The sequence below is a fragment of the Montipora capricornis genome, chromosome 7 (assembly GCF_036669925.1).
Source record: "Montipora capricornis isolate CH-2021 chromosome 7, ASM3666992v2, whole genome shotgun sequence".
NCBI lineage: Eukaryota > Metazoa > Cnidaria > Anthozoa > Scleractinia > Acroporidae > Montipora > Montipora capricornis.
Window position 1 is genome coordinate 23,990,914 of NC_090889.1, and position 19,356 is coordinate 24,010,269.

At 39.1% G+C, this 19,356-nt stretch overlaps 2 protein-coding genes across 4 annotated transcripts in view; one reads left to right on the plus strand and one right to left on the minus strand.

The window, feature by feature from the left end:
- Window positions 1-27: 27 nt before the first annotated feature.
- Window positions 28-18,202, plus strand: LOC138056529 (sorting nexin-32-like). The gene is made up of 15 exons (XM_068902346.1): window positions 28-164; window positions 239-349; window positions 2,361-2,468; window positions 3,197-3,266; window positions 4,306-4,366; window positions 5,281-5,356; window positions 5,996-6,079; window positions 7,751-7,825; window positions 9,683-9,713; window positions 10,970-11,054; window positions 11,347-11,386; window positions 12,063-12,149; window positions 12,891-12,980; window positions 14,921-14,986; window positions 15,296-18,202. The coding sequence occupies exons 1-15, from the start codon at window positions 162-164 to the stop codon at window positions 15,431-15,433; spliced, it is 1,125 nt and encodes a 374-aa protein (XP_068758447.1). The 5' UTR covers window positions 28-161; the 3' UTR covers window positions 15,434-18,202.
- The window catches only part of LOC138056527 (uncharacterized), a 36,474-nt gene continuing 34,638 nt past the window's right edge, over window positions 17,521-19,356 (minus strand). For 2 of the 3 annotated variants that reach the window (XM_068902343.1, XM_068902342.1), the window contains one exon: window positions 17,521-18,630. In XM_068902343.1, coding sequence (XP_068758444.1) covers window positions 18,501-18,630 — 130 coding nt within the window. In that variant the 3' untranslated portion in view covers window positions 17,521-18,500. The remainder of the gene's footprint in view (window positions 18,631-19,356) is intronic. The other variant, XM_068902344.1, reaches the window with a different exon arrangement.

Consider the following 19,356-nt stretch of genomic DNA (forward strand, 5'->3'; position numbering starts at 1 on the left):
TCGTCGACTAAAGTTGCGCCGCTCGACCAGCGTTGAAATTGTAACAACTTTCTTGCTCATGTAACGGTACGAAAGTAACCCTGATTCCAGCTGATTCTCGATTTTCAGTTTGTCAACTAAACAAGGAAATTGGTGATTGTAACCAGTTTTAATGACTTAAAATGGTACGAAGTTCTTATATTGTTCATAATCACAATCGATATCTGTTTAACTGAAACATTTATGCGTATTTTGCTAGGCAGAGAATGGTGTTATTGGCGAATCGGGGCATGGCCCCTTCTGGGCAATCAAGGTTGTGGACGCTAGTAAGGATGGCGAATTCGTGAAGTTCACGATACAAACAAACATTGTAAGTGCCGCTTTTAGCTCCATTTTAGCTCCATTTTCTGAAAAGAAGGTCTATTGATCTTTATCGCTGCGAAATAGATTCGAATCCGCGGTGCGGTGAGAACAAAGGGGGGTGAGAACAAATCATCTGCACAAGGACACTATTCCCAAAACCTCAAGGTGCATCGGGATTCGGTTTGTGAAAAAGGCTTATCCGTCTAGATAACTGTGTCCAAGGTTAATTGTCTTTGAGAATCGCTTGAGGTATGAAGAAACCGTCCACGAGCCGACATTATCCGAGCTGAAGGTTACAAACTCCATTATTGTTCTCGTCTAATTGAATCTTTAAACTACCCGAGCACCACCCACAATGCAGTTGGTTTTTTCGTAATTCCCTTTCCCCGGGGAAAAGACCATTTAAATGCCCCTACATTCATCCAGTTAATCTCCAGACCCGGGACATAAATGAGAGAAGACCATGTTGCTATTTAATTGTAAGGGATGTTTGTCGAGCCCTAAACCCGATAAAGTTGATCTTTTTAAGCTTTCTAGTTCTTTAAGGAGGAGTCGTGGTTCAGATGGCTAGTGCGCGGCTTTCGGAGCGAGAGGTCCCCGGTTCGATCCTCGGTGACTTCAACGTCTCTTTCGACTTTCCTCTGATCCGTGTAGCTATAACTTTAAATACCCTTAAAACGGAGCACTGACAGAGGGAGGGGGGCAAAGGGCGCACCGTCGGCTTCCATTGATACCAGCCTCGTAGATGAAGGAACTACCGACGTTAAATAGTGAGAGACAAATTCTCACTGAATTCTGCTTCTATTTCCCATTTGCAGTGAAACACTTAACCTGAAAACAAAGCCTTATCTTCAAACAACCTGCCTCCCATGAATCTTTATGCTTTTAAAAGTTTTTCACGAAACACGTTTTGAACTTTAATGCTAAGTAGATATAGAATGAAGAGCAGGCCTAGTTGTTCAAACGATGGATAGCGCTATCCGCCGGATAAATCACTATCCAGTGGATAAGTAATAGTGAAATCAATTGCGAGTATCCATTGAATAGTGATTTATCCTTTTGAACAACTGGGACCAGGTGTACAGCTGTATTTTGACGAGGGATTGATGAATGATTGGATGGTGCCAGTAAACGCTGGGATGAAACAAAAAAATATTCTTAGGGAAAGGGATTGGGTTGATAAATGGTGGTGGTCAGAAAGCAGGAGGGTATTAGAAGATATTGACGCAATTTTCTTTTTTCCTACCCTCCGTTACCCGTTTCCGCTTTCACAACAGTTGGCGTACTCTTTGAGCAGAGTCTCTCTTGATCTTCCTAGATAAGTCAGGAAGAGGAAAATAGACTCTGCCAGCCGGCTTGATATTTCGTGTTGAGCATGTGTTAAAAATTCAAATGTATTCAGGAGTCAGTCGCACGTGACTAGTAACCGCAAAACCAAAACAATGGGGATATTTTTGAACAACTCTGACAAACACACGACAATCAAGGAATCATTTCCTTCGAAACTCAAAATAGTTCAAGTTTTTAAATTGCCATTTCAGTTTTTACTGAAAAAAATTAATAGGTTTCTCAATTCTGGCAAACTCATGGGAATTTAGACAGTTAAAAATTGTCACGCTGTTGTAAATTTAAAAAATATTCATGACATGTGGCGATTGATCATGCGCACAAATTAAAAAAAAACAGGTTTGACAAGTCGAAACTGGACTGACTTATCCATTTCTTTGGATGAGCGGCAAATCAAAGAAAGTCGAGCCAGCTGGTAGAGTCTACTTTCCTCTTCCCAACTTATCTAGGAAGATTGAAAGAGACTCTGCTCGTAGAGTACGGTTGGCGGCAAAGCAAAAGTAAACTTGCAAGAATTAAAAGTCTTTTGAAGGATTTATGAAAATTCTCTGAAAATTGGAGTATCTTCAAAATGTTCTTTCTGCAGGGTAGCAATGTTTTCTTGTATGCCTTTAATTTGTGAGGGTTAGAAGCAGCTTTTGTAAACAGCCTTAAATGCTGAAAATTTTCAGGGTACTGAAGGTGACAGTGAAAAGGGTGTTGTAGTTCTACGACAGTATGAAGATTTGGAGTGGCTTTATCATTGCCTGATAGCACACAACAATGTAGATGGAGTTGTTGTAAGTAAATAAATCAATATTAAAAAACACTGTAACTTTCAGGTAAAACGCGTGAAATTGAAATTAACGTTTTTGCTCTGCTGGTGACAGCCTTTATCAGAATGATAATGAAAGTGTGCGAGGTGCGATTTAATGTAAATAGATGAAGACATAGTCAGTGAAGCAATGAATGATTGACAGTTTATTGTTGTCTTGGGTGGTTGTCATAGCGACAGCTGTCAGAGTTGTTTGTGTTGTTGACAAGTCTTGTCCAGAGAGAAGTACATGTAAGGCGATAGGAATCTTCATTGTTGAAATTGTTGGGTCTTTTGTAGGTTTCATTGGATAATTTGTTTGATGAGTCATGGAAAGTACTTGGGTGGTAATCAATATCATTCCAAATTTTTTTTGCTAAAATTAGGTAAATCTTGTTACTTATTATAAGCATTATACTTGCAAAATTAAGACTTCATTTTTATTCAGAAATTTATTTTATGAAACGAGTTGATAAAGGTCGAATAACCACCGTGAAAGATTGATAAAATCAATTTCTGTTTCAATCTCCCACCGACGCAGTACCACAGTTTCTTTAGAAACTAAAATTTTGTTCATTTTTATTCAGTTTCTAAATTTACCAAAATTTGGTTATTTAATTAATTTATTGAGTGCCGAGTTGTCAGTTACTTTTCCCAAACCTTTTCTGGTTTGCTTATCTAGAACACTTAGATTTTCTTTGTTGTCCGGTGTAGATTCCACCACTGCCTCCAAAACCCCTTACGTCAGTCAGTGCTGCTGAAGCACGGTCTAAAAAGCAGTTGGGTGAGTGAAACCTTATTGAGCTGATTGGTACTCTGGTAATTAAATTATTATTTATAGGAAGTTTTAAATTCAACTACACTGTACTTCTCTGGTAACTTCAATGTTGCTCAATGTTACTAACTCCAATGTTACATGCTTGTTTGCCTGAAACATTGCTTCAAAATCAAATATAAATTGTACATGCTATCAAAATGTTTTCTTGCATCTACTCCATCCTATTTACTTTGCTCAGTGTGAGAGAAATATTCTTTGACTGGATTGGTTTGAAACATCAAAGTAAAGATACAAAAGGAGAGATTCAATGTTGTGTCTTTGGCATTCTTGACAGAAGTTTTAATTCAGTCATTACACTTTGTGCCTTTGCAGAGTACAGCAAATTAAAACCTCTTTTTTGACTTAATTGTTTTGTTCTGTTCCCGTAGACAATTTGGTCATGCTTGATTGAACTCCCAAATGTGTTTTTGCATTCAGTATAAGCATTTTTGAAATACAACTCACCAGTAGGAAAGGGTGTTGTTTATGGAGGTTGAGCTTTTTTCGATTGGCAAAATACAGTATGTGCCCTACTTTTTCTGATCATCGTGGGTTTTTATACAATCCACGCCAATGTGTTCTTGAAGCAAGGGATTTGAGAGAGGGCCTTCTGTTTATGTCTTATTCTGGGATTTAAGGCTTCAAAACTGAAAGAGATGACAAGACATGACAATACAAAGGCAGCAATACTTAGCAGTTGTTCAAAGATTCTTTATGTTGGTCAGGTGGCAGGATTTAAACTGCAACTGGCTTCACTGCAGTGCTGCGGTACTTTTCATTTTTGAGGCAACTGATCATGATGCGCAGTCTTTCGAAAAAGAAGCATCATGGATTAAGTGTTTATGATTGAAGTTTTTGCCCATCTTGGCAAAAAGTTCAAACAAAACCCCTTGACATCAACTTGGTCTGCAATACCATCTAAAAGACCAGATTATCCAATGCAATAAGCTTCAGGTTCATTGTATGCAATTTTGTGCTGAGTGAGAGTGTTATAACTTTATTACAGGAAAAGATGCAAGGCATATGGTTGCAGATGAGTTTTTGAGAGATTGTCGCAACTTTGAGAAGTGAGCTTGAATATTATTTTATTTTTACTGGAGGAAAGACAACTTTCTTTCAAGCTGTTACTAACAATGTTTAAGTCATCACACAAATTTATATCTTGTTTTTCCAGTACCTAGAAGACTGAAAGCTTTCTAAAGGGTCTTATGCATTTTTTTCTCACTTTGCAAGTCAAAGTCATTTTCCACCATTGAGTTACCTGCACTAAAATTACAAAGTGAATAACAATATTTTTCTTGGGGTACCGTGCGTGAAAAATTAGAGCAATGAGATGAAAACAATTATGCCTAAAGAAATTCTTCCCATCTTTGTGTTTTCATTTTTGGTCTTACTCTACAATTAGATTTAGTGCTGTCATTCTATGACTTGAGTACTGTCTTGCAACATTTATGTGAATGTTTTTCAAAATAACAATGAAAATGCTTTCTTAACTTGTTTGTTCAGAGTCCTTCAATATTAATTTTTTAGTATCGGAATGATCCTGTCAATAAAATAGTTATTAATTCCTACAGTAGTATGCCAGTTATTATTCACATAGGCAGAGTTTCAATTGAGTGTCATAAAACCAAAACCAAAGTTACTGTAATTACAGTACTTTGGCCAATCAAAAAGGATGGAGACAATCTAGTAAACCAATCAAAACTCAAAGTAATTACACGTAGCCAACACGAAGTGCGGGAAAATGTGTATGTACGAGCCACAATTGGTTTTGGTTTCACTCGTGATTGGTTGAAAAAGTGGCATGAGAACTCTGAACCAATCACTGAGTGAAGTAATGCAAAACCAAAGGTATTCGCTAATTACTTTCGACACTCAATTGAAAACTGCTCTACTAGGAAGGCCTGAATTTGTTTGAAATGATTTGTTCATAATGTACCAATATCTCAAAATTCCATTTTGAAAAGAATTTTCTCTTCAGGTTTCTTCAACTTGTTATTCTACACCCTGCCTTTTCAAAAGATGAAGATTTGCAGAAATTTCTGCAAGAGGAAAATGTAAGTTGCAAGGTGAATTAGTTTTATCATGATAGGGAAAAAACATATCAGCAATATATTGCAGATTAAGCTTGTGATGATTTCCTGGTGCACTTTCTCTTGAGCTCTGCTGACTTGAACAGATGATGAAGATGACAAACTTTATTTAAGTGTCAACTATAATTAGGGCTAGGGCAGTAATTGGGGACACCGCACAAGAATCAAAATAAATGAAATGAAATCAACTCATATCAAATTACATATATGTAGGTTGCTTTTTGAGGATGCCGGAGTCTTGCGGAGCAGAGTAGAGAACCAGAACTAACAAACTCAACCCACATTAAGGCTCTGAGTCTTGGAATCTGATCAAACCAGGGACACACTGGTGGGAGACAAGTGCTCTCACCACTGCACCTTCCCTGCTTCCTTATTTAATAATCAATGATAATTATTAAATAATTTAGATAATTATTAAATAATTATGAATGGTTCAATGCTGATAATGAATCTGAAGGTTTTGCCACCCATGATGTGTATTCTTTAAGTTTGTTTAAAAAGCACAGAATATCTTCAGTGAAAATCTGTCCAGGCTATTTTAATAAGTATGGCTAAAGTGGTGTTTGAGGTTAGTCAAACGTATTGAATTTCTGTCTTCGCCAGCCACCAGTAAGAGCCAAAGTGAAGAAAGGTGTGATAGAAAGTTTGTCTCGCTCTGTCAGCGACTTTAGACATCACAACCACAAGGTAATAGTACCAGTAAATTGTACATGCTATTAATTTTCAAGGGAAACCAATCTTCAGTGAAATATGTGTTCGGGAGAGTCAATCTGTTCTAAGAATTTCGATTCTACGTTGCCAAACAGCTATAGATTTCTTTACTAAAGCATCACCTAAAAGATCCGCAACCTGGAAAAAGTGTTCCCTTACGTTTTCGGAAACGTTTTTTTTTCCAATTGTCAGGGGCACCCAACGAAGGTGTTCCGCAAAATATCTTTTTCGCAGTGGAAATTCAGTTGGCTGGCAAGTTATTAATTTTCATACTCTTTTCCTGGGAAAATTTAGATATTAATTTTTAGCATTTCAATCCTCGCTGGCTGGATGAGAACAGAAACTGGGGGAAGTGACTAGTATTGATGTATAGTTTTGGCAGATGACGTTGAGTACTGTATTGCATAAGGAGTTTTAATGGGATTTTTCATTTATAACCAACTCATTCACGAGAAGCTTACCGCTGGTTCAACGTATCGCATGTTGAGAAAAAAAACCTGTTTTGACCGGTTTGGCGAGCAGTTTAGATTTCACAAGGTTCTTTGCTGGCTGGGAATCAGTACCACAAAGCCGGCTGGCTGGGAGTTTTCCTGATTATCTAGATGGGAGCTGGAATTTTGCTCATGTACATCCTGGGAGTACGGAACACCTTTTTTCTTCCAGTAAAGTTTTTTGCCTATTATTATGCATTTTGAATTAATTTTCGTTGGCTGCATATGAATTTTTGGCACTTTCAAAGGTCACCTAGCAGTTTTGGAAGAACAAATTGTTTTCTGGGATGTTCGTAGAGGGTAACGTTCAGCTAGCAAATTCTGAAATGAAGATATAATTTCCTAAAATTTTCGGACACTTCAATTTTCAGCCAAGATATCCGAACAGATCAAATTCATCTAGGTGATAAAAACATATCTTTAGACAGTCTTTATACATTACAAGGAGTCTAGAAATGGCTCTCAAAGGCTTGTGGCTTAATTTGTTCGTTGGGTGCCCTAGAGTTTTGTGAAGGTCCGGGGCTGGAGTAGACCAGGTGACCGCCAGATGGTATGTGACTTAACAACGTCGTTGACAATACTAGGGAGCCCAGTACAACTTGATGTGTAAACGCTGTCGATTAATAAACATAAACATAAACGTTTACAAACGAACGCAAGGACAACGACGACGGATGTTTCTAAAATCATCATTTCCTGCAATTGTAGTAATTTCGCGATTACTCCAATGCATGCATTCTGCGTGGAAAGTGTGCGTTAACATTCCAGGAATAAAATTGGCACGGATGGTATAGTTTTTGGGAAAGAAAATTGAAAATTGGTAATTTACCGTCAAGTGCTTGCGTCATTTACATAAACTCAAATTTGGTCATTTCACGTTGTTGACAAGGCGAGAACAACCAAGAAATGTAGCAGAATGCAAAACACACTTGCCCACCGCTCCTTTGTTCCTCCGAGTCCTTCAGACCTCAGTGTCCACTGTTCCTATAAATCCATTGTTCCGCTGTGCCCACACTGCTCGTGCACCTTAAAATGCTCTTAAGTAATGTTTAACTACTTCAGGGCTCGGTATACGATAGATTACCTCAAAGTTGCGACAATGGCGTAACGTGAAAAACGACAATTGTAATCGATGCTCTGTTTGTTGTTTGTGTAGGATGTAGATGAAGAATTTCAGAATAAGAGAGATTTTGTCGAACAATATACACCACTGGCTAAAGAAACTTATGGGGTAAGAAAACGGGCAGACAGCTACCAACGGAGCTTTTGCTCCGTGCAGAGTACAGAACAAACAAACTCAGCTCTCGTAAATCAGAGGGATTTGGCATTTCGTGTATGTAAAGCCACAAACGTAAAGCGACAGGCTGTTTAACCGACCTCGTTCCCAGGGCCTTTCATCTGCCCACCCCAGAGGGGTGAAAGACCCTGGGAACGAGGTTGCAGGCTGTTTCTTGTCAAAAAAGCATGAAAATTCTCTTATTCCGACCTGTTTGTTGCTCGCTGTGACGTAATTTGATGCATGCGCATCTCCCAGTAAGCGTCACGGAGTGTCCCTTTGCTCTTCTGCCAAAGTTCAACATCACTCTTATCTGGGAGTACATATGGGTTATTGACCAAGCGTGCGGTCAAGATGACTGGATATTGGCCAAGTTCTTTTTTTGCGTAGGTCCATTAACACGCAAAAAATAAAAGAACGAGGCCAATATCCAACCGTCTTGACCGAACAAACTTGGTCAAGAAAGGATTTATTATATGGGATAAAACACCAGAAAATGATCTTTAATCTTGCGGGACCAAGCGAGAAATCCCGAGCGGGTAAGATTGCTCTATCTTGTCCGCTCGGATAGCCAACCACAGCGCGGGATTTGGTTCATCCTGCCCGCTCACGGAGCTAGTAATATAATAATAATGGATTCGCTCTGACGAAGGGCTAACGCTCGAAACGTCAGCTTTTAGAATCTCTGTACGGTGGCCAATTTACATTATCAACTCCGTTGATAAAACCAAATTTTTATATAATAAAGACAATTAGTATAACCCAACTAGTGGACTAATGCAAATCCTGCATTTTAATTGGCTACACTACTAGAGGACTACTAGAGGACTATCCTCGAGTAGCGAAAAGCGTGACGCTTTCTTTCGTTTTATTCCCAAAGAAATATTCCTTCAACTTGCATTTGCTAACTTTATTATTGCCTTTTCTGTCCGACTAGTTGGGTGATACTAAAACAATTAGACCCGTAGCCCTTGCGGGCGAAGGGTCTAATTGTTAATTAGAGTCATATTTAAAGTGTCCCCCGAACTCCAGTCCTCAAGTGTAAACTCGATGCTAAATCTCTCTATCATGTATGAGTCGCACATCCTGTGTCTACCCCCTCCCTCACGCGCTTATCCGCTGCATAACGGCGGGCGCTATTGAAACCAATAGGCCAATTTCGATACATTAAAATTCAGTCCAAAACAAAAGGCATCATCTCGAGGCTCTGGGGAATAAATATAAGGTTTGTATGAGTTTATTCCCCAGAGCCTCGAGATGATGCCTTTTGTTTCGGACTGAATTTTAATATATCAAAATTGGTCTATTGATAACGCTATGTACTTGTCAAACAACCTAGGACGAAGTCAAGACTGAAAATCCTTTTTTTGGGTTACTGTTGAAAAGTTAGCTCGTTTGATATATTACAAATTGATTGAACGTTATGAAAACGAATGCCGACATCTTAAGAGGCAACAGCTATATCGTATTGCTCCTCAAATTTAATTTACAGTGGTAGAAAAAGTCTTGAAGCTATCTTGCTGTTAGTTTTTGAAATGTTCTCCCTATGAAGTTCACTAGTGACTTAATGGTACTTGTTTTCAGAAGAGTCTGATGAGGAACAGCTTGTGATTGATCTTCTACAAAATTGCTTTAATGCGTCCAGCTTGATCAATTCATGACCGTTGAAAAGTTTTCAACGACGGAATAGTCTTTAGTCAGCTTCAAATCGGTTTTGTGCTACTGGAGGCTGGTTATTGGCTATTGGTACGCTGTAGACTTGTGCTGAAAGGAATGCATCTCAACCAATTCTGTTGTATTTTTTTGTTGTAGAATTTCGTCAAAATGGTCCATAGTCAACAGCGTAAGTGGCAAACCAATCATGTTGTACAAGTTATGCTTAACTTGAACTTTTGTGGAATCCGAAGCAAAAACAGTTGCCATATGTAGCCAATCATGACAAACCGATGCAGTCAATGAACCTATCAGAGGAATCCCAAGCAAAAATAGGCGCAGATGCGCGGAAATTCATTCTAGCAAGGCACAGTTAATTTCAAATTTTCCTTTGATTGGTCCAGAAATTAGTGCGAGAGGCCATGACGAGTTTCAATCAAAATTGCAGCAATCGGGATTTCGACCGCTCAGACAGCGATTTCATAAGTGTTTTCCGCTGCTTGGATCCCGGGAGGGAAATATTCAGTGAAGGCGATGGTTTCGTAGTCATTAAAGGAGACATGAGTCTTTTAGTGAACCTCGATGTTGTTAACCCATTCACACTTAAAGCGTCCTCAAATGACGAGTAATGTCGCCCGGCGTTAGACAGAGTAAAAACTCTGAGTCTCTCTCTCAGGGGTAGGGAAAGGTGAATGGTAGCTTTACAAGATACGCTCCTTATTGTGACATAATTGGTTACCATAGGAGCAATAAATCCATTCAGAAACAACCTATATTTTGTCTTCAGTTGCTTGTATCTCTAAAACGAACTTGGAGACCCCCATTTTTCATTGCCAAAAGCGATAGACTGACCGAGGTAAAGCCATTTGCAGAGTTTTAAAAAATGGAGGAGCAGCCGTAGAGCCACCTTAAATTCTCGAATTTTCAACTTGGCTCTGAATCCACTGCACAGAATTCTTTTAAATTTTGCAGCGAGTTTCATCTCAGCCTGCTGAGCATTTTCCAGCAATGAAAAATGGGAGTCACCGAGTTCCTTTTAGAGATTCAAGCAACTAAAGACAAAAATAGGTTGTTGTTAGACGAGTCTCCTGTTGCTATGGTGACGTATTGCGTCTTGATAATGAACGCATCGTGTTAAAGCAATAATTGGTGTTTCATGTGGTATCATGAGATTGCTTTTATGTGATAGAGAAATGCAGAATCAATCCTTCTAACAGTACAGTCAGGCACCCGGAAGTGCACTCCTTTCCTCTTTAACTTGCCTTGGCGCTAATACGACCATTCGTTTAAAAATCTGAGAGACACTACTGCCCTGGCATGCTCAATGTTTACTTCCGGTTTCTGTTTTTTGTTGTTGTTTACTTCCGGTTTCTGCTCTTTTTAAAAGAGCTAGAAATGGTTTAGTGCATAAGCTCCTTAACAGTGCTGTCTTTTCTGATCTTCCAGGAGTTGCATTAGCTGTGAATGACTTCAGTGCTGCAGTCATGACGTGTTCTGCAAATGATGACGACAGAAGCAAGGAGATGAAAGGGTTTGTATAGGATACCTTGAAATGTCCATTTATAACCAGGTATTCTTGGTTTGTACTCATGTGATTAGACGGCCATGTTGGTGTACAAACCAAAAGCAAAATGTCGCTCGCGTTTTTGCATAATAATAGAGCCAAATTCCCAAAAGACGTTTTCTCTTTTGTTTAGTAACCCAACATGGCTGTCATGATGTCAGGTGCAAGCTAAGGACACCCCACCCCCCCCCCCCCAACCCCCTAGAATAAGCGATCTGATGACAAGCCTTGCTAATCCCCTGTGCGTATTCTCTTGCAGGAACTTGGCAACTTTTGCGAGTTCTCTGAATGGAATCAAGGTAATGTACGGAATAATGAATAGGCAATCTACTTTAAGGTAACTAAGTAGGGGGGGGGGGGGGTGGAGAGATGGGGGGCTGCACAACAAGTTAAATGAGATCAACTAAGGTGTTGTTTTGTATGAGAGGGGAAAACCGGAGTACACGGGGAAAAACCCCTCGGAGAAGAGCGGAGAACTCAGCCGAAAAACGCGCGGAACCCCAGACACACCCCAGACATACTGGTGGCTCAGTTGGTTGAGCACCGGGCTGTCACGCGGGAGGTCGTGAGTTCAACTCCGGCCGGACCAACACTCAGGGTCTTTAAATAACTGAGGAGAAGGTGCTGCCTTCGTAATTACATCTGCAAATGGTTAGACTCTCTAGTCTTCTCGGATAAGGACGATAAGCCAGAGGTCCCGTATCAACCCTTCAATGTTTATAATCCTGTGGAACGTAAAAGAACCCACACACTTGTCGCAGAGTAGGGCATGTAGTTCCCGGTGTTATGGTTTGTCCTCTGCCAGCTACTCTAAAATCCGAGGGTAAATGAAGATATATGATATATATATACGATAAGGGAGTGTGTTCACTGCTGTGTACACCAACTTTGCTTCTTAATATTCGTAGTAGAAGTTGAGTCTGATTTTTGGTGTCAATACTAAGGCAAGATGTAGAGTTTGTTTTCTCGTTTCAGGAGTCACTTGACGTAATGTCCACCAATGATGACAATACATTAGGATTCACTTTGGAATTGTATTCGCGTTACATGGAGGCAGCCAGGGTAAGCAATGTCCTTCTTGTTGCTTTGGCCAATCAAAAATGCCGTAGAAAACAATCGTAGCACCAAGAAAATATTTGCAGCCGGTGAAAAGCGCAAGATGATCTCTTCTCTGAATTAACGATTACAGTTACCGGTAATTCGTAATTTGCTTTGAATTTACTGATAACAGTACATTCATTTAGGACTTGTGGTAGCAGAGAAATTAAGGAAATAAAAAATCACATCCGTGGCTTGGATTTGAACCCTGAGTTTCTACTCTATAGGAACCGCTTCTTTCCGCTTCACCACTGAAGATCCAGACACCGCACTTTCAAAAACAAAACTTATTATTATTATTCTCAATCCCATTGTTAATAATTTCCCATGGAAGACCTGGAAAAGTCTGGTTTCGCGAGAAAATCAAACTAAAAATAACTCGGTCTGTGAAAACGGCGTTCCACAAATGCAATGAAGTTGTATGTTCCTTTAAAAATACCATAATAGTAATCAGGCATGATAATAATAATAATTAAAAAATCTTGTCACTGACCTTCGGTTAAATTACTATAACCTTCTTCAGCATAAATGGCTTACGAATGCAAATGAGTGCTTAAAAAGAGCACGTGGGCTCCTGTCTTTAAGTTAATGTTTAGAATTCCCTCGTCTTTCGTTGTTAATTTCTTCAACTTGTAAGTCGTAATCGTAGTTTGGGTGGCGCATAAACTTAACTTGAAATTGACTAGAGTTATTTCCTTTTTAAAGGAAATGCTTTTCCGTCGAACGTGCAGGCTGGTAGAGTTTGAAAATGCAACGAAAGCGTTGGAAAAAGCAAAGCCCAAGAATCAAGAAGCGGTAAGTCAGTAGACCTTTTTGTGACTAGTTAAATCTTCGGAGACCCTGGGTCAGTTCAATCGTGGCAGGACATGAAATCGAGGACAACCCAACGTTTGTGTAACGTATAAACGTGATTGGTTCGCTACCATACAGGTAAAAAACAAAGGACTAAACAATTGAAATAGTGACTTCGACTTAAAAACAATAGAATCAGCTTACCGTACCAAACAATAGCAGGTTACGAGAGCTGCTACCAGAGTTACTAACTCTGCTGCTACACTACTGCAAAGTTTGGAAGACGGAGATGATGGTAGAATTACGCCACTCTCGATGGCTTTGCTTTCTCTGCCCTATATGACTACCCCAGAGGATTTTGTCGTGAAACAAGATATCGCAAGCGGGAAAACAAAAGCGCGAAATTCAAAATTGGCTTTCTAGTCTATAATTGGCCGAAGCGGAAAATTCCATAATATTCTTGGTATGTCCACCCAAATTTTGAATAAGCAGTGTTTTTGTTTTCTCTTGGGACCATTGTAAGTCCCAAGAGAAACAGGAAACAATGTTTATGCAAAGTTTGGGTGGACAAACAAAGAGTATTATGGCATTTTGCGACTCGGCCAATTGGCTTAGAATGTGACGCGAGATTTTCAGCCAATCACTGTGTAGTAATACAAACCAAAAGAAGCGGGAATAGGCCTTGTGCACAGCGTATGCTCAAAATTCAGCACCAAGCCTCGTTGACATCATCTGGACGTGCAATACTGTTCGCACGTGGGGTTTTCTTTACAAGTTTGCTCCTTTGGGATTTAGCTCATGCTATAATTTACAAGTTTGATTTTCGAATTAGAGGCTTGGTGGTGAAATTAGCTAGTAAGACGTCGTCACGCACAAGGGCTGTTCAGTTTGACTCTCATTTGAGATGGCTTAAACCAGTTTCTGCAATGTCAAGCAACTGTCTTATTAGAAGGACTCTTTGACGTAAGACCAATTAATGACAACATAGAGCGGTTTTCAAATGAGTGTCGTAAAACCAAAACCAAAGTAATTACTTTGGCCAATCAAAAAGGACGGAGACAAATCCAGTAAACCAATCAAAACTCGAAGTAAATTACACGTAGCCGACACAAAGCGCGGGAAATTGTGCACGCGCGAGCCACAATTGGTTTTGGTTTACTTCTGATTGGTTGAAAAAATGGCGCGAGAACTTTGAACCAATCACTAAGTGAAGTAATGCAAAACCAAAGTAATTCACTAATTACTTTCGACACTCAATTGAAAACCACTGTATGTAACACCAATTTTGAAGGATGATATGAATCCTCTTCAGAAAATTTGTTACTTTTCGAAAAGTTTCTTCTTAGTTTGCTCATCACTTTCCAGCTCTAAAAAAACAAAGAGTTTGTTTTTGTGATACAAGCATTTAAGACAAATTATGAGGTACTTTTTTATTCCTATTGTCGCTATGGTAACCTTTTAGATCACATTATCGAGAGCATTTTGTTTAGCAATGTTTTTTGTTTGCTGATACAGTGTTGTAGACGCAATCCTCCCAAATATTGGTTTCTCAAAAAAGTTGAAAGTAGTTTCAGCCACCAAGAGAAAATGAGGGGACAGAGACGGAGGCTCCCGGTCCAGCCCTTGGGATATGTCATGTCCACGAAAGTTATTTTTAGACAAGCGGAAGTCTTTGTTCTAGTGGAAGTCTGTCTTCCGAGACGTCCGCATGTAGGCCAACCTACATCTTTGGGCAACAGAAAGGAAAAAACAAATTCCGAGAAAGCCAAAGCAAGACTGCATGCGGACGTCTCGGAAGACAGACTTCCGCTAGAACAAAGACTTCCGCTTACCTAAAAATAACTTTCGTGGACATGACATATCCCGGCCAACGCCCTGAGCCTCCCTCTCTGTCCCCTCATTTTCTCTTGCAGCCACCTAAAAAGATTTGCTTTGTTCTTCAGCTTCAAAAAGCCAAAGATGATGCAGAAACAGCCTTCAAGACGATCTCAGAAGATTCAAAAAAGGAGGTCAGTGCTTTGGTCATAGACTTCTTTCATAATCAGAAATGGCGGCCAAATAAAATATTCTTCTGTTTTAATGCTGATAAGCCTATTTAGCCTCGCTACGACGAGCAAATTTCAAAAGAATATTTGTTTCAAAACGAGAGCAGTAGGTCTAATTAACACAATTGCAAAAGAATGTAGAGGTGGTCGCCATTTCTGAACGTGGTCTATAGCGTGGGACTGTTTTTTGGAAAAGTTCATTCTCTTCGCGTTTAGGAAGAAGAATAACGTCGCTCGTTTTTTTCCGATTTAAACAATCCTTATTTTTCGCAGCTTGTTCGTTTCAACAACCAAAGAGTTCTGAGCCTGCAGTCAAGCCTAATTCAGTATGCGGAGTCTCGCCTAAAGAATGGAAGAGATACCTACGCCATATTAGCTAAACTATTAAATAGCTTAAAGAAATCGTCGTAATTGACTAGAGGTTGAAAATTAACCGCAAAAACAAGCAGTTTGATGCTAATTATCGAGGAAAATCAAGATTGAATTAGATAAGAGTGTTTCTCTATTAATCTGCGGTCTTGCCCGAGCAAAGTCACAAATGGACTTATTTTTAGATACACTTTATGCGCGAAAACAAACAAAGGGCTGCCACTTTAACCAATCAGAAGAAGCCAAGTCACTCGTGACTGCTTCTGCCATGTTTTTTCAAGGGATTTATTTTCGCGTGAACGGGTATTCCAAAAATAGACTCATTTGTGACTGTGCTTGGGAGCCCACTTAAGCCATAAGAACACTCTTAGCTAATTCACTCTTGGGAAAATGTAAAGCAATCATTTTCATACTCTTTGACTTGCAATGCGGAAAGAGTTTTGAATATTATGAGACCAATATCCAAGAATATCAAAGAAATTCGCGCCAAAAAAAACTTGCTGAAATGCGTTTTTCAGCGCTCGGCTTTTCCCGCCTTTAGCGACAGTTGAAAGTGTTAGCTTTGTGTTATGATTGGCCCATTTAGTTGATGGTTTATTGGTTCATTATTATCTCGTTTGGTTGATCTTGGTGGCAATCGATTGAAAACAGCTTTAGAATCCGAACTTAACATTTTTGAGTTCAACACATGCGTATGGGGAAATCTGTACAAACGCCATTGTTTCGTTTGGTCTCATTAACATACGGATTTGTTTCTAGAAGGCGCCTTACTGTTCACAAATGGAGTTTAAAGTTGAGAGACCTTGTTCAACTAAGCTATTATCTCCATTTTAAGCCTGTTTGGTGTGGTAATCAACGAAATATTTTCCATCAAAAAAACTGCTAAGGCGATGGAGCACCCTACATTCTTGTTGAATTTCAATTATTTAAGCCAAAATTGTGCAAAGATTAGTATGGGTTATCACATGCTGACGAGTGAAATTAAGGAATAATTTCACGCGCGTTTTGTCCAAATTCAAATAATTTTGGGCAAAACGGAGGTTAAATTTTTCCCGAATTTCACGAGTATGCCATTTGATTACCTATTAATATCATGAGTGATAGTTACATTCATAAGAGGCAGTCTATTTTCAAACCTGGACGCCATTTTGGCACTGTAGGAAAAGTTGTCATGGCAACATTGTAATTTCACATGTGAACTTATAAATTAACGCTGCAATTTCGCGCCAAAATTAAGGAGGAATTTGTCACCCATATTATTATAGGGGATATCGGGCCCAATTTATAATAAAGCTGATTGTACAATACACTTTCAAAATTCAGTGATGATTTTTAGGGGGATTGATTAGAACTGAAACGATTGTTGTATGCTCATGAGGTAAATTTTGCGAGAATTTGACAATCCTACTTATGAGGAAACAAGATATTATCTGTGACTACATCATTAAGTATTTTTTAAGTTAAAAAATTAAAATGGGAGTAGTACAAATTGCAGATAGCGTTCGTGTCACCTACAGACGCACGTAATTTAACGTCAGTAAAAATTACATTTGGCCGTTTTTATAACTAGAGACGCATAATCCGTCCAGATTATGCGTCTCTCATGTTATCTGTCTTATGTAAAGACAGGACGAACTATGATAGACACATAATCTGTCTGAGACGAACTTGGGCGGCAATCATCAGTTGTTCCCCGTCTTTATGATAGACGAAATTAACAGACGCGGGAAAAAAATGTTTGCCCAAGTTCGTCCCACACGAATTATGCGTCTCTAGTATGAAAACGGCCATTTAAATTCATACTTTTTGTTAGATTTTGTGTATAAGCCATATATTTAAATGGCACCCTATTAATAATTATCGTATTATGGTATTATCTTGAAATACATGCTGATTAGAGGCATAAACGTCGTTTACAGAAGAATCTCCCTCTCAGTATCGCAAATTCTAATGAGGTTGAATGGCACATTTGCAAGATGGCATCGTCAATTTAACTACCAGAAACTTCCAGGGTTTGCTATTTCTGTTTCGTGCTTTAAAACTGGGATTTTGAAGAAAGCAAAACATGGATAAGGTGGATAGGGCTTTGGGCAAGTAATGTTATCATAATTATATATTTCCCTTTATATAAATATAAAGGAGGGTTTATTGGACGTCTTTTCGCATTTGGTCTATTTTCCAGTCGGTTTGCAGTCACGTTTGACTTGTATATTTCTTTTGATACGAATAGATAAGAATTGCTACTTATAGTTGCAGAAGATCATTATATGTAAATCTTGAAATTCTGTGATATTATAACCTAGTTAATAAATGGAGACGGTTATGAAACTCTTTTGATTTAGTTCACGTTTATCTTCACTGTTTGGCCTGGACCATGCACGAAACACGCCGTGTTTTCGATTAATTTTTTCGAAAACGTGACAGTGCACGGTTGCTGACAATTCAACTTCAATTGCCACGACACTGTTCTCGCTTTCGAAATTTGCAGCGTTTCATAACCTATTCCTCGATTAACTATGGTGAAAATTAGGGAAGACGCTTGTTATATTGATTGACCCGCAGAGAAGACATCTGTAGAGATCATTTTGAACATTACAAGATGCGTATAGAATCATTAATTTAATTTTGCAACATTCTGTGGCGCGATGGATTACAACTATATTTGAGATAATTATTGTGATTCAGTTAAAGAAACAAATAGTGGAATTTTCATAGCGAATTTACCGGGAATGTAATTTTATAATGAAATATCTTCTGGCTTTCATCAAATGCAATTATTTTTTGAATAAGGTAATAAAAATATTCACTCTACCCATCTCGCTTTTTTACAATCTTCAAAGACGGCCTTTGTGATTAGTTTAATGTTCTGCTTGTGATTTTGCGAAAATAGCTTTTTACAAGATCATAACCGAGTGTGATCGGAAGAAAACGACCTCGCGGTTCCAACGACTTTGGATTTTCTTACGACTTCGACCCGTCTCCCAAGGTATCTTTTTCTACTCCGAACCCCCTTATACACACCGGGCTAAATTCAGTTTCTCACGATTAGACTTCAGAAGAGATCAGTTGAAAATCACTTTCTGTGGTTTTGTGGAATAACGATTAATCCTCACGCATCAGAACTGTTTTCTCGATCTCGAAACCCAAAATCCAAAAATTCGTCATTATTGGAGAGTTCGTAAGCTTGATTGAAAAATCCAGTTGGAGGATTCTCTTTCTTCTTCTTGTGCCTTTGAACTCTGATATGTGAAAAAAAATAAAACAATTTCAACACGGTTTTAGCCAAGTTGGAATTAACGGAGTGTAGTTATAGAGTGTTTTCACAAGACGTTGTCGGCGGCCATTTTAGAGGAGTGAAACAAAGAAACATCGGCCACGCATGTTGGAGGAATGAGATATTGTTTTGGGAATTGAACTCTGTTTATGAAATTTTTTCCTTTTGGTTTTAGTATTGAAACATGGCAGCTGGTCACATGAGTGAACACACTCTTTAGAAAACCGGTCCAGCGAACCCCAACCTCGTTCCCAGGACTTTTCCTCCATTTTTCTCTTGGGAGAAGCCCTGGGAACGAAGTGGAGCGAACCCTTCCGAAGATTTGTTAGTGCAACGTTAAGTTGACAACTGAGAGTGACAATCGTTTCAAAGGGTACTTTCCATTAGACCAAACCTTCGAAAAAACCGGGTAGGGGAAGCGAATGAAACAGAAATATTCTGGAATGAAACTCGGAAATGTGGGTATAACACGCGCGAAGTGGTCCCGTCCCTTTGAAAATCCCGTCCCAATGGTTCATTCCTACTCGGGCGCATTTTCAGTTTACATTTTGGGGCAACACTCGTTGATATCTTTAATCTTTATCTTTAATCAAGGTGATTGCCACTAGTGCCTACTAATGCTAATCCGGCAATGAAGCGGCCAGTAGTCGCTCAATTTACATGGTATGGCATTACAACGCCGAGGTACTTT

Coding starts and splice junctions, on each gene's coding strand:
- LOC138056529 (XM_068902346.1), top strand. Junction 2,469..3,196: donor ACAATGTAGATGGAGTTGTT/GTAAGTAAATAA, acceptor TGTCCGGTGTAG/ATTCCACCACTGCCTCCAAA. Junction 12,981..14,920: donor AGCCCAAGAATCAAGAAGCG/GTAAGTCAGTAG, acceptor TTTGTTCTTCAG/CTTCAAAAAGCCAAAGATGA.